The sequence below is a fragment of the Stegodyphus dumicola genome, chromosome 12, assembly GCF_044657685.1.
Source record: "Stegodyphus dumicola isolate Sdum_Otavi_A_Nest chromosome 12, ASM4465768v1".
NCBI lineage: Eukaryota > Metazoa > Arthropoda > Arachnida > Araneae > Eresidae > Stegodyphus > Stegodyphus dumicola.
Genome location: NC_140779.1, coordinates 93,174,187 through 93,189,958, shown reverse-complemented (window position 1 = coordinate 93,189,958; position 15,772 = coordinate 93,174,187). Strand labels below are relative to the sequence as shown.

Here is a 15,772-nt window from a genome sequence, read left to right as displayed (position 1 = left end):
GAGGTGAACGAGCAGGCATTGGTAAGAATTTAAAATCATCACTCCTGCTCCCTGCCGACGATACGAATTTCTTTAAAGTATCCATTTCTTTGGTAACTGCAGAAACTCTCTCATCAATTTGTTGTTCGATTTGGTGTTGGACGGCACAAACTCTTCCTTCAATTCGTTCCTCCACAGCCGAAACTCTCCCTTCTATATGTTCTTTTACAGAAGAAACTTTTTTTTCTATTTCTTCTTTCACCGAAGAAACTCTTTCTTCAATTTGATCTTTTACGAAAGAAACTTTTTCTTCAATTTGTCCAACTTTATTTTCAACTGTGTCAATTTCAACTGTGTCAACTGTCTAGCTTCAAATTTATTTTCTATTATGCAGGTAATTTCTCTTTTCATTTCTTCTTGACATGCTTCAATCTTTTCTTGACCAGCTTGAACGGCTTTCATTTCGTCCTTAACGGATTCCTGGCCCAATTTCATTTCTTCCTTAACGGATTCCTGGCCCAATTTCATTTCTTCCTAAACGGATTTGACGGCCCCTTCCATCTTTTCTTGGAAAGCAGCAAATGCAGTCATCATTTGCCTGAATTGTTCTTCCATCGCTCTTGTTATTGACATTCAAACCCCACTCCTGACACCAAAAATTGTTGCGTGCGTACGGGTTCGTTATGAAATGAATGCACAAGTCCGATGAAAAATGAACAAAAATTTATTATTATCACAACAAAAATGCCTAAATTTTCTCAAATTATCATGCAGTATTACAATATCTCACAGTAGTTATCTTTTAACTACTCAAATGTCCAATAGAACGTAATTCAAAACAGCTAAAGAACGCTAATCCGCGAATTCGCTACAATCAACAAGAGCAGTTTTCTAAACAACAACAAACTAAGCAACTACAACAACTGAGATGTTTTCCTCCTTTTATAAGCTTTTAAAATCACGCGCTAGAATTTTCCAGTACTTTCTCGAAATCAAAAAGAGATATTTATTTATTTAACGCACGCGCTCTAGTATTTTTAATTTTTCCGGCTTAGCTTTCTTTTAATATTCGTCACGCACTGCACTGCGCGAGAAATAAAACCATTTAATTTATAATTGAACTAACATTAGCTTTTTAAATACCAAATTCGTAACACTGCCCCCTTCCCAAGGACTGCACGTCCCGGGCAGTACAATCCCTGGACAGGAAGCTAAACTTACAACTGTGGCATAAATGCAACTGAGGCATAAACATTACATTACAATATCAAACAATATAAACAATAAATGCAATAACTAACTTAAACAAATCAAATGCTATCAAATACTAAATAGAAAACAAATACTAAATACAAATCAAATACTAAATGCAAATCAAATACTAAATACAAATCAAATACTAAATACACATTTATAAACAAAAAGGACCATGGTCTGATACTATTTACAATTATTTACATTACGTACTATGGCCATAGTAATGAGCTAACCTGTCGTAATGACCGACTTTAGGTTTAGAGTTCGAAGACTTACGGAGACGTCATTCAGTCTGTTCCGCACTGTACATGGACCATCCGAAGGTGACTGTAGTTTAGGACTGAGACCTTTTCGTTGAATCGGGTTCCACAACCTCACCTTGTCTCCTTCGTTGGATCTATGTCCAGTAGCTCTCGTGTTGTATCTGGTCTTCACTTTCTCCGTCGCCAAGTTCACTCGCTTTCGTGCGGAACGGTGCATTACTTCAAAACGGGCCTTGACATCTTGGATGTGTTCCTCAGGCGATGAAGGCGCATCCGTACGGCGATGAAACAGGCGGTCACAAGGCAGACGAAGGTCTCGACCGAAGAGCATCTGAGATGGAGAATAGCTGGTAGTCTGGTGTTTCTTTTCGACCCTAGCATGATTTCGGCTGTTTCTCGAGCTGGTTCTTTCGGACAAAGCGTCGGCATTTCCAGGTGAGGATCCCTTCTTAGGATGGATAGTCATGTCTTCAGATCCTGAAAGCAGTTTGTTGTTTTTCAAGTCTAAGGAAAAATTGTATTTCCTTAAAAAGTCCAATCCGAGTATGCATGGATCTGTAATATCTGCCACATATGCCGTGTGATGGTAGGCGGCACTTCCACATGTGATTTTCACGTTTAACTTCCCAGCTATGTCGATCTTATCACCAGACGCAGTCTGAAGGGTAACACAGGATGGCGTCCAAATAAGTTTATCTTTAAACTGTTCAGCTAAATCTTTCCTAATGATGGTAACATTAGCTCCTGTGTCAATGATCATATCGCAAGGAACTCCATCGATATTCCCATTAATGGACATTCCGTTACTGTTGCCACTCACTGTATAAATTTTAAGCGCTTTAAAACAAGGTTTTTCATTATCTGACAACCTCCGTTCCTCGATATGGTCACTAATTTGTTTACTGCGTCGTTGCTGGGAAATGGTCTTATTTTCCGTACCTCGGGATGTTCTGCAATTTCTTCGTATGTGGCCTTCAACTCCGCAGTTCCAGCATTTTAGAATTAGTTTCTTTTCACATATGTTCTGTCTCAAGCCACTGACTTGTCTGGTAAAATCATCTGCTTTATATTCCGTACCCTGGGGTGCTCTGCAATTCCGTCTTAGGTGACCTTCACTACCACATCTCCAACACCTTAGAGCCACTTTCTTCTCCCTCCTACTCCGTATCAAAGCGTCGACTTGTCTGGCTAAATCATCTAAACGAGCCATCAGTTGATCCACTGGCTCATGGACTCGCACAGCTCTAACTGGGTAGCGATCTCTACTAGTTGCTTGCTGGGCTGCCTCGAACTTCATGGCGTACAACAGAGCGCTTTTCATGTCCTTTACATCTGCCATTCGAAGAGCTTTCTGTATTTCAGGATCTCGGATGACGTCGATGAAATATTGCAGCGACAGGATTTCTCTTGTTTCTGTCGAGCACTCCGAAAAGGCGAGGTGGGACAGCCTTTCAACATCCGTGGCGAGCTCCTGAAGTGTTTCGGTAGGCTTCTGTTGACGAGATTTTAATTGGAGCCTGCTGTAGTCTTTTAAACACTTCTCCCCAAAGCGCAACTCCAAGGCGCCGGACAGAGCTTCGAAATCTAACCTTTTGTTTTCGGGAAGAGTCTGAAGGATATCCGCTGCGTCGGCTCTTAGAGAAGCGGCGAGATGACAGGCCTTAGCTTGGGAATCCCATCCATTCGCATCCGCCACGATAGAAAATTGTGTCTTATACATCTGCCAGGAGGTCTTCCCATCATATGTGGATAGCTTCAGAGGTGAACGAGCAGGCATTGGTAAGAATTTAAAATCATCACTCCTGCTCCCTGCCGACGATACGAATTTCTTTAAAGTATCCATTTCTTTGGTAACTGCAGAAACTCTCTCATCAATTTGTTGTTCGATTTGGTGTTGGACGGCACAAACTCTTCCTTCAATTCGTTCCTCCACAGCCGAAACTCTCCCTTCTATATGTTCTTTTACAGAAGAAACTTTTTTTTCTATTTCTTCTTTCACCGAAGAAACTCTTTCTTCAATTTGATCTTTTACGAAAGAAACTTTTTCTTCAATTTGTCCAACTTTATTTTCAACTGTGTCAATTTCAACTGTGTCAACTGTCTAGCTTCAAATTTATTTTCTATTATGCAGGTAATTTCTCTTTTCATTTCTTCTTGACATGCTTCAATCTTTTCTTGACCAGCTTGAACGGCTTTCATTTCGTCCTTAACGGATTCCTGGCCCAATTTCATTTCTTCCTTAACGGATTCCTGGCCCAATTTCATTTCTTCCTAAACGGATTTGACGGCCCCTTCCATCTTTTCTTGGAAAGCAGCAAATGCAGTCATCATTTGCCTGAATTGTTCTTCCATCGCTCTTGTTATTGACATTCAAACCCCACTCCTGACACCAAAAATTGTTGCGTGCGTACGGGTTCGTTATGAAATGAATGCACAAGTCCGATGAAAAATGAACAAAAATTTATTATTATCACAACAAAAATGCCTAAATTTTCTCAAATTATCATGCAGTATTACAATATCTCACAGTAGTTATCTTTTAACTACTCAAATGTCCAATAGAACGTAATTCAAAACAGCTAAAGAACGCTAATCCGCGAATTCGCTACAATCAACAAGAGCAGTTTTCTAAACAACAACAAACTAAGCAACTACAACAACTGAGATGTTTTCCTCCTTTTATAAGCTTTTAAAATCACGCGCTAGAATTTTCCAGTACTTTCTCGAAATCAAAAAGAGATATTTATTTATTTAACGCACGCGCTCTAGTATTTTTAATTTTTCCGGCTTAGCTTTCTTTTAATATTCGTCACGCGCTGCACTGCGCGAGAAATAAAACCATTTAATTTATAATTGAACTAACATTAGCTTTTTAAATACCAAATTCGTAACACTGCCCCCTTCCCAAGGACTGCACGTCCCGGGCAGTACAATCCCTGGACAGGAAGCTAAACTTACAACTGTGGCATAAATGCAACTGAGGCATAAACATTACATTACAATATCAAACAATATAAACAATAAATGCAATAACTAACTTAAACAAATCAAATGCTATCAAATACTAAATACAAAACAAATACTAAATACAAATCAAATACTAAATGCAAATCAAATACTAAATACAAATCAAATACTAAATACACATTTATAAACAAAAAGGACCATGGTCTGATACTATTTACAATTATTTACATTACGTACTATGGCCATAGTAATGAGCTAACCTGTCGTAATGACCGACTTTAGGTTTAGAGTTCGAAGACTTACGGAGACGTCATTCAGTCTGTTCCGCACTGTACATGGACCATCCGAAGGTGACTGTAGTTTAGGACTGAGACCTTTTCGTTGAATCGGGTTCCACAACCTCACCTTGTCTCCTTCGTTGGATCTATGTCCAGTAGCTCTCGTGTTGTATCTGGTCTTCACTTTCTCCGTCGCCAAGTTCACTCGCTTTCGTGCGGAACGGTGCATTACTTCAAAACGGGCCTTGACATCTTGGATGTGTTCCTCAGGCGATGAAGGCGCATCCGTACGGCGATGAAACAGGCGGTCACAAGGCAGACGAAGGTCTCGACCGAAGAGCATCTGAGATGGAGAATAGCTGGTAGTCTGGTGTTTCTTTTCGACCCTAGCATGATTTCGGCTGTTTCTCGAGCTGGTTCTTTCGGACAAAGCGTCGGCATTTCCAGGTGAGGATCCCTTCTTAGGATGGATAGTCATGTCTTCAGATCCTGAAAGCAGTTTGTTGTTTTTCAAGTCTAAGGAAAAATTGTATTTCCTTAAAAAGTCCAATCCGAGTATGCATGGATCTGTAATATCTGCCACATATGCCGTGTGATGGTAGGCGGCACTTCCACATGTGATTTTCACGTTTAACTTCCCAGCTATGTCGATCTTATCACCAAACGCAGTCTGAAGGGTAACACAGGATGGCGTCCAAATAAGTTTATCTTTAAACTGTTCAGCTAAATCTTTCCTAATGATGGTAACATTAGCTCCTGTGTCAATGATCATATCGCAAGGAACTCCATCGATATTCCCATTAATGGACATTCCGTTACTGTTGCCACTCACTGTATAAATTTTAAGCGCTTTAAAACAAGGTTTTTCATTATCTGACAACCTCCGTTCCTCGATATGGTCACTAATTTGTTTACTGCGTCGTTGCTGGGAAATGGTCTTATTTTCCGTACCTCGGGATGTTCTGCAATTTCTTCGTATGTGGCCTTCAACTCCGCAGTTCCAGCATTTTAGAATTAGTTTCTTTTCACATATGTTCCGTCTCAAGCCACTGACTTGTCTGGTAAAATCATCTGCTTTATATTCCGTACCCTGGGGTGCTCTGCAATTCCGTCTTAGGTGACCTTCACTACCACATCTCCAACACCTTAGAGCCACTTTCTTCTCCCTCCTACTCCGTATCAAAGCGTCGACTTGTCTGGCTAAATCATCTAAACGAGCCATCAGTTGATCCACTGGCTCATGGACTCGCACAGCTCTAACTGGGTAGCGATCTCTACTAGTTGCTTGCTGGGCTGCCTCGAACTTCATGGCGTACAACAGAGCGCTTTTCATGTCCTTTACATCTGCCATTCGAAGAGCTTTCTGTATTTCAGGATCTCGGATGCCGTCGATGAAATATTGCAGCGACAGGATTTCTCTTGTTTCTGTCGAGCACTCCGAAAAGGCGAGGTGGGACAGCCTTTCAACATCCGTGGCGAGCTCCTGAAGTGTTTCGGTAGGCTTCTGTTGACGAGATTTTAATTGGAGCCTGCTGTAGTCTTTTAAACACTTCTCCCCAAAGCGCAACTCCAAGGCGCCGGACAGAGCTTCGAAATCTAACCTTTTGTTTTCGGGAAGAGTCTGAAGGATATCCGCTGCGTCGGCTCTTAGAGAAGCGGCGAGATGACAGGCCTTAGCTTGGGAATCCCATCCATTCGCATCCGCCACGATAGAAAATTGTGTCTTATACATCTGCCAGGAGGTCTTCCCATCATATGTGGATAGCTTCAGAGGTGAACGAGCAGGCATTGGTAAGAATTTAAAATCATCACTCCTGCTCCCTGCCGACGATACGAATTTCTTTAAAGTATCCATTTCTTTGGTAACTGCAGAAACTCTCTCATCAATTTGTTGTTCGATTTGGTGTTGGACGGCACAAACTCTTCCTTCAATTCGTTCCTCCACAGCCGAAACTCTCCCTTCTATATGTTCTTTTACAGAAGAAACTTTTTTTTCTATTTCTTCTTTCACCGAAGAAACTCTTTCTTCAATTTGATCTTTTACGAAAGAAACTTTTTCTTCAATTTGTCCAACTTTATTTTCAACTGTGTCAATTTCAACTGTGTCAACTGTCTAGCTTCAAATTTATTTTCTATTATGCAGGTAATTTCTCTTTTCATTTCTTCTTGACATGCTTCAATCTTTACTTGACCAGCTTGAACGGCTTTCATTTCGTCCTTAACGGATTCCTGGCCCAATTTCATTTCTTCCTTAACGGATTCCTGGCCCAATTTCATTTCTTCCTTAACGGATTTGACGGCCCCTTCCATCTTTTCTTGGAAAGCAGCAAATGCAGTCATCATTTGCCTGAATTGTTCTTCCATCGCTCTTGTTATTGACATTCAAACCCCACTCCTGACACCAAAAATTGTTGCGTGCATACGGGTTCGTTATGAAATGAATGCACAAGTCCGATGAAAAATGAACAAAAATTTATTATTATCACAACAAAAATGCCTAAATTTTCTCAAATTATCATGCAGTATTACAATATCTCACAGTAGTTATCTTTTAACTACTCAAATGTCCAATAGAACGTAATTCAAAACAGCTAAAGAACGCTAATCCGCGAATTCGCTACAATCAACAAGAGCAGTTTTCTAAACAACAACAAACTAAGCAACTACAACAACTGAGATGTTTTCCTCCTTTTATAAGCTTTTAAAATCACGCGCTAGAATTTTCCAGTACTTTCTCGAAATCAAAAAGAGATATTTATTTATTTAACGCACGCGCTCTAGTATTTTTAATTTTTCCGGCTTTCTTTTAATATTCGTCACGCGCTGCACTGCGCGAGAAATAAAACCATTTAATTTATAATTGAACTAACATTAGCTTTTTAAATACCAAATTCGTAACAATACTTTTTCGTAATGAGTTAGATCTCAAAGTTCCTCTTCTACGTATCATTGTTATTAAAAAATCTTTAGTATAACTCTAATAAATTTGTCATGTTACATTTGTAATCTCTTAGCTATTGTGACAACTAAAGCAAAAGTGTGAAAATAGCGCCACATTAAATAGTATATTAATTAGTATATTAAAAAATAATTACTTAATATTATACATACTTCGTTTGCTACAGCTTATTCGTAATTCGCTGGACTATAAACAAAAATAAAGAAAAGCATGCAGAAGGAAAAACCTCTAATCTAAATACTCCACAGTAATATTTTAAAAGTCTTTATTTTTAGAGGGATTATTAATTGTAGACATGCTCTTATCTATTTATTGGAAAAATAAAGTTTTTTTTTAATGAGAAAGGAGATCATATAAACTTAACTGATATACATTAATTTAACTGCATAATGATTTAATTATTAGCTTACAATAAAATAGAGCTTTCCTTCTGTATCTAACACTTTTATTTTATTCTTCAGAAAGCCATGACACAATTCTTATAAAATATAATTCAGTAATATTTAGAAAGATCAGTTTTAAGCAATAATACCAAGCACTTTGAAAATGTTTAGGTCAGATACGTCTTTGCAGGCCGCCGATCCGAGATAGTGGCTAGCGACGCTGACTGCTGTACTAAAGGGCCCGGATTCGAATCCCATAGAAGGCTGTAATCCCACCTTTGTATATGTATAGTGTCTGTGAGGAATGGAGGCACTCTAAATATGCGGCGAGCCAAAAGTCCTCTCTAGAGGTTTGGATATCCTCGGATCGTCAACCCTGTAGTGTGTTCTCCATGAAAATTGGGGGCGGGGGGGAGGGCGGAGCTGAGCAAAGTCACCTCTATGGTGCTCAAACCTCTTTCTAACGAGAAGTGCAGTCTTGCATTCCTTACCACAATGGATTTTGTGGGCTTGTCGTGATATTACTGTCAAACAAATGAGGTTTGCTGCATAATTTTAAATTTTAACAATAGTTTAATGCTTTTGGTGCTGTCTTTTTACAATATTTTCGGTATTGTCTTTTAATAGTCTATATTCTGTAAGTAATTTATAATATAATGCGGTTTGTGAAATCATAGCACTATATCATTAGAAATGTTAATTTTTGTAATAAAAAATGTATGTTTGTCTTTCAAAACGAATACGTTTACTAGTGCTTTTAGAGTTTTAATGCGTCCCCAAAGCAAAGACTTTCCAACAAAGATTATCCTTTATAATATAATATTTTACATTGTATCTTAAGGAAGTAGTATTGTATATGAAAAAAGTAATTTATTATTATCTCTTGTAGCTCCAAGAAATGATAAGTCCCGCAAGAAGAAAATATTCAGTAATAAAGAGTAAAAGAAATGCATTGTTTATATATCTTTCACATATAGGAATAAAGTAATTTCTGTGGGGGACAGTAAACCAGATGCTTTCTATTTAGAATGTTGCAATTTTTTTTTCTGGTGCAGAAATGGCGCAGGGCAACGTATTTCTTCCCACACTGTTTTAAATGTCCATAATATATTTTGAATCGAATTTCCCACACGTTGTTCTAAAAATTTATTAAAATGAATAAGTTAGATTATTTTTAAACTGAGATTATATTTGTTCGATATTACACTTTAATGTGATGTTATGATGTAGATTGCCATTTGTTCTGTGTATTGTTTCACGTTTTATAAAATTACTAATACTTTTGAACATCCTGAAAATTAAGAAGCATAATATGCATAAAAAACTTATCCAATTTTATTTCTTTTTATTTAGGTTTTGCTATAGAATTTCAGACTCGAGCTCCACGTTTTCAAAACGAACCTCCGAACCGAGTAGACTTCTCTAATTCAAGTGGTACAGCTATCACATGCAGCGCAGATGGACGACCACCACCTTTGATCCGGTGGGTTAAACATGATGGTGAAGTACTGCAAGATCTCCCTGGTCTTAGATATACAAGACATGATGGCTCATTAGTATTCACACCTTTCCAGAGCGAGGAGTACAGGGCAGACGTACATGCTTCCGTGTACAGATGCGAAGCTTCAAACAGAGTTGGTGTCATTGGCAGTAGAGATGTGCACGTCAGAGCAGGTAAGTGTTTAGCAGTTATGTAAATTTGGAGAACGGGTAACATTGTATAGCTACGAGCAACGACAACTTAATTAGGATAGAAAAGGTTTTACAAAGTTGTACATCTTCGTGATAAAGGAAAATAATTTGTTTTTACTTATTCTTCTTTCAAGGAAATTATATTTTGATTGAAGAACAGTGGATGTAAAACTAATTATTGAACTCGAAAGTCTGCAAATGCAAACGTAAACAGCTTTCCATTTGTATAAAAACAGGTCTTTGTGTTTATTGCTATTGTGAGACGCTCCTCTGAACTCTAGTAAAAACAATAATGTGTTAAATGCAGATGGCGGTTTTTCTTAGACGAGTGGAATATGAATTGATTGACAGTGAATAGTTTGAAAATTGTTGTTATTTTACATACTTTTAAGAATTAATACTACACAAACGGACAGTTTGCGTTTTTTTAAATTTTGCTTTACTTTTAAGGTATTATTTTACAGAGATTTGAATGACATGCAGTTTACTCATTTAGATGTATTGTTTCAGATGGTTGTACGCTGGGAATGGATTTTCCTTCATACAAATTTAATTTCGTTTGAAGAATGTAATCAAACTGTACATGATTTTCGGTGCTTTATGAAATTCGGAACTTACTTTTCAAGGTAAAATGTTGTTAACATTCGAATGTACCTGAAAAATTTAATAGTAATTAATTCAATTATATATTCAATATTTTTCGCAACTTTTTAAAGATTGTTTTGCATGTTTTCCTAAGGAGAGTAAACCAAAATTAATTACTTTTCTGTATTACATTTAACCCAATTAGAGTTTAATTTTTGTTACGAAATTTGCGAAAATATATTGTATGCTGTTTATCCAATAACGTTTTTAAAATGCAAGATTTAACAAGAGGTTAACATGTAAAAACGGCAATAGCTTAAACAACTGATATCTTCTAACCCGTACAAATACTACCCTTCAATAGTTGATTTTAATTGGATTTATATAAAACTTTAGATAGTTTACTATTTGAAAGGATTAAGTAGTGCATCACAACGAATGCTAAAATAGTTAAAATAGTTTATTTTTACTCATCCCTCTATTAGTAAGATTAATCTTTGATATAAACATTTAAACTAAACTTTTATGCATCAATAAAACCATTTCCTTTTCTCCTATTAAGCATTTTGCTGTACAAAATGAAACGATCAGAATAAATGCATGTGATCTTTACTTCTATATACAATAATACAAGGAAAAAATTATTTAACTTATCTTTTATCTTCATTATTATATGTAGTAAAACTCAAGAGAGTCTTGATGATTTTTCTCTTGTTTTAATCGTTTAGATAAATAGATTAACATTTTAAAGTCTGAAATTACAATGGAATGTTATGTCTAGTTATCCATTTTTTGTATTCTTGTTAGAATCATGTATATTTGAAAACATTCAAAATAAAATATACATCTGAATCTTTTAAAAACTTCAGAGTAAACAATTAAATATCTATATAGAATGTTTACTGCTTGTGCAAAAATTAACGTATGGAAACTGAAAGTTAAATTTTACTTGTCCTAAGAATTTTTTACTGTTGCATGAATCTATTAGAAGAGTACTAAATAATGAAGCCGTTACTGATTTAAATTATGAAGAAAAATAGTACATTACAAAAAAGGGTATAGTTTAGTCTACACCTAATTTGGAGACGCGATTTTAAACTTTCAAAATTTCAATTCTTTTGATGCAAATTAGTATTTCACATGTCATATTTTGCTTTTAAATCTGCAAGTAATCTTGCTGGTAATGATTAAAGTGATTAGGAATTAAAGCCGTATTTATTCTTTTCAAAGATTAATATTTAATGGTAAGAAATAGTATTTTAGTTTTCCTATTATTGTTCAAAGATGATTGCACGACGTGTGCAACTATCTCAGCGGAATCTTTACAAATGTTGAAGAATTAATTTTTACAATCAAGTTAAGAGATATTCTTATCTCATCTTTGATTTATATTCTGAAATTCTAAACAATTCTGCTGTAACATTGCAAAAGTCTTCAATATTTATATACTCTTTTCTGTTCTATATATTAACTGTAGTTCTAAAAAATAATTTCGCTAGAAAAATTATATAGAAAGGCAATACATAATAATAAAAATGTAATTCTGTAAAAAATGTAATTAATTTTTTATACAAATCTAACGTTACAATCGCAAACGAATTTTGAATTATAAAAGTATCTTTAACATGATAATTAATGCAGTAACAACTCAACAAGGCCGCCCAGATAGTATAGTGGTTAGTCATGTTGACTGCTGTCCCGAAAGGCCAGGTTTCGTATCCCGGTGAAGGCATGAACTTTTGTAAACGTATAGTGTCTGTGTGGCATGGGGTTCAGGAAACACTGAAAACTGTTGTGTATAAAACAATTATCGAGTGTGAATTCTCTGTGCTGCTGCAGATATCCAATCAAATCTAGGTATTTTTGACCGTATCAGCAAATCCATGATTCGTCAGTTTAACGCATGCGTCTCTTATAATGATGGAGACGTTGAAGATCTTTTATAAGGTATTTCTCCCGCCTTCCTAGCGTAAATTCGTAGTGCAGTGGTTCTGCACGCTGGACCGGTATTGCAGAGGTTCGTGGTCCAATTCCCGGCGAATGCGTTTGCTCATTTTTCATCTCTCCGGTTTAAAAAAAAAATATAACCTAATGCCTCTACAGTGGCGCCTGAACTAAAAGAGTATTGGATGAAAATTCACACTCAGGATTTGGCGACTGGATCCCTTAAAACCCCAGTCGCCCTTTAAAAGGGAGAGTATATAAGGCATTTCTCCGGCCTTCCTAGCGTACCTTCGTGGTGTAGTGGTTCTGCACGCTGGGCCGGTATTCCAGAAGTCTGTGGTTCGATTCCCGGCGAAGGCGTTTGCTCATTTTTCATCTCTCCAGCCCGTAAAAAAATCCTGATGTATCTATACCTCTAAAACGTTTTGAAATGGTTGTTATTGGTCTCAATCTTTTTGAGGTGACTGAAAAAGTTTAAATGTTTGTGCCAATACTTATGGGACACCCTATACGTAAAGCATTCAGCGTTCCAACCCTTACTTAATAATTAAATAACATAAAATTAAACATTTATTTCTCAGCAAGGTTTCCAAATACTTGCCTATCAAATACGGATTGCATTTGCCAATAAATAAAAGAAAGTACCATTGTGCATTTAAGTGCGGATATTTAAAAAGTGAGCTGTTAAACCATAGAGGAACTTATTGTTCAATAATTCATATTTTACTTTCTTTTGCCTTTATTGTATTCTCGACATAAAAAATATACCTAATATTATGTAAGATATATTACAATCTCCATAAATTTAGCATAAAATTCTCTTTAGAATAATAGCAGAATATATAAAGTGGAAATATTAGATGAGAATTGCACTTGGCAAAAATGAAGGAAATTTCTTTAAATCAATTTTTGTAGAATACATTTAATTTCATGCCATATGCAGATAACATAATAAGATAAGAAATTCCATGCCATATGCAGATAACATAACTGCACTAAATAAATTTTAAAATATAATTTTATTGCAGTTCTATATCTTGTCCTGAATTTAATAAGTTACCATACTAAACATTAATATTTCCCAACATAACACGGGTCACTTTAAATATGCTTTGCACGACTATGTCTGTAATCACATATGTTAAAATTTACAAATTTTATTGACCAGTGCATGCATTTTACACAAAAAACATCAGAATATGAAACATTATATGCTGCTATACTGCTCTTCAATCTTGGAAAGGAATGTATGTTTTTGTACATGGTTTCTATTTTTTTTCCTTTACAGAAATGTTATGAATTTCTTAACTTTCTGTCGTCAAAGAACATTTCCAGTCAAAGTTTTAGTATACAAGAAAGGGTCAAGATAATAAAATATTGATCTGAAGTAATAAAATAGTGAAATACTGAAGAGATCAATATCACTTTATTGAATATTCCGCTCTTCTTGATGCATTTAATGTATGATAATACAATAATGCACTTCTTATCTTTAATGTATGCTAATACAATAAATGCCGGAACAATGAGAAGAAAGAACTCTAAGCCAGAAGGAAGGAATCAATATTCAGTACCGAATATGCCCGTCACGAACAACAATAATAGTATCTACGTGGTGTAACATTAACGGTGAAGGTTTCCGAGTGACTGTACAGAATTTTATTTCCTTCTACTTCAGTTTGAAAAAAAAAATAACATAGTAATAGACAATATGGCCTACTGGATTCAACTGTTGAATAACCATACTTCGTAAAAGCTCCAACAATACCATTCAAGTAATAAGTACAGCTAATGATCACACGTAATATACAGAAAAAGTTAGACGCTTTTAGAAAATTTAATGTATCCAGCCCATGTAAAAATATTTTTCATGTAGGTGAAAAAGTATTCTATACAATTTTTGTTGTATAGATTTTTTTTTTTTTTTTTGATAAGTGTTTTTTTCTGAAAGGTTACGGGAACGTTAGAAAATATTTAACGCTTCTAAACATCCTTAATATATTATTTGCTACTCATGATTTGGGAACGTAAATACAAGCTTGATCGCGTTTCGTAGAACAAAACTTTTATATGTTGACATAATATATTTCTACAAAATGCCAGGTTTGCTGCAGTAAAGTACCTGGACGTCTTCTATAAAATATCCATCAGTTATGAAGATTTACGAAGAACCAGGCATTATCCTGACAAAGAAAAGGACAAGAATAAGTATAGCGAACACCAGGACTTTATCATATGTGAATGCAGGTACTGTCCTGTGGTGCTACTGATCCAATAAAGCACTTTACAGAAGCTGTGTGCAAACTTTCCTAAACATTTTCAAGCAGTTACTACTTAGAAGAATTTATATGCTAATATAAAGACATTTTCGTAGCAGTTATTGCTCACAAATATTTTAACCTTGTTTTGAAATGCATTTATAATATGTTGACTTTGTGATGAAATTTTTTATTAATTACGATATATCTTCGAAACTCGAGTTCTTTTGTAGTTGATCTAACTTTGTGGTGTTCTTGTGTAAATGAACACGAGGAGATGTAGATAGGCACTGGAGAGGATGAGACACTGAATGGGAGATGTAGATGGGCACTGGAGAGGATGAGGCACTCGATGGGAGATGTAGATGGGCACTGGAGATCTTCTTTTGCCGCAAACTAGTCTGAGGAAGAGATTTCCTCTTCTAGTAATAAGTGGGGAATTGTCTATGCCCAGACATGAACTGATGCAAACGGAAGTTATTGAGACATATTTTCTCCGTTTATTAAGTTGATTAGGTCACGAGTTCTCCTTCCTTGGAGAATAAAGTTTCATTCTATCTGCCAGATTCGATTTATTTTCTTGTGTGTTTCTCGTTTTTAGGTATGACATAGGCTGTTTTAGTTGATATCTTTGAAATCAGGAGTACTAGCTGGATATTTAACAAGGTAATCGGTTTATTTCCTTCAATCTCTGAATAAGGTTTTACTCAACCAAGCGAAATTATAATTTGGATATATTCTTCGAGGACATGAAAGATTTATTTGTTTTTGGAGAAGAATTCTTGCAGTTGGCAATTGCATGTATCAAAGAAAGAAAATCTGAATGAAATGTAAGCTGATGGCTTTTTTTTAATTGCAATTTCTATTGCCTTTTCAATTGCTAATTATCCTAAAGCATTATGCAGTTTCATTGCTCACCATCAGTGTTGTATGTTAACAGTGAGTGGTGGTAGAGGATTTTTTGGAGCATAATCTGAAAAGTTATATGCGCCCTATACGTTAACAATGAACGGTGCGATTCCAAGTTCCAATTTACCTCCACGATTAGCATGCGCTATGTATGCTTTGTCCCGACTGTCTTCATTTATGTTGACGTGGTGCTGTACTGATTAATCTTTATGGCAACGAGACAGTGCCCACGTCCCCCGTCACTTATTGCTTAACACTTGTCTTTCTTTATAGTGCTTCTATGAGCGCTTCAGGTATT

The 15,772-nt window shown here is 36.0% G+C and overlaps 1 protein-coding gene across 2 annotated transcripts in view; it reads left to right on the top strand.

The window, feature by feature from the left end:
* The window catches only part of LOC118195629 (cell adhesion molecule Dscam1-like), a 1,218,268-nt gene that overhangs the window by 195,434 nt on the left and 1,007,062 nt on the right, over window positions 1-15,772 (top strand). For both annotated transcript variants that reach the window (XM_085806699.1, XM_085806698.1), the window contains exon 2: window positions 9,440-9,760. In XM_085806699.1, the coding sequence (XP_085662825.1) occupies window positions 9,440-9,760 (321 nt within the window). The remainder of the gene's footprint in view (window positions 1-9,439; window positions 9,761-15,772) is intronic.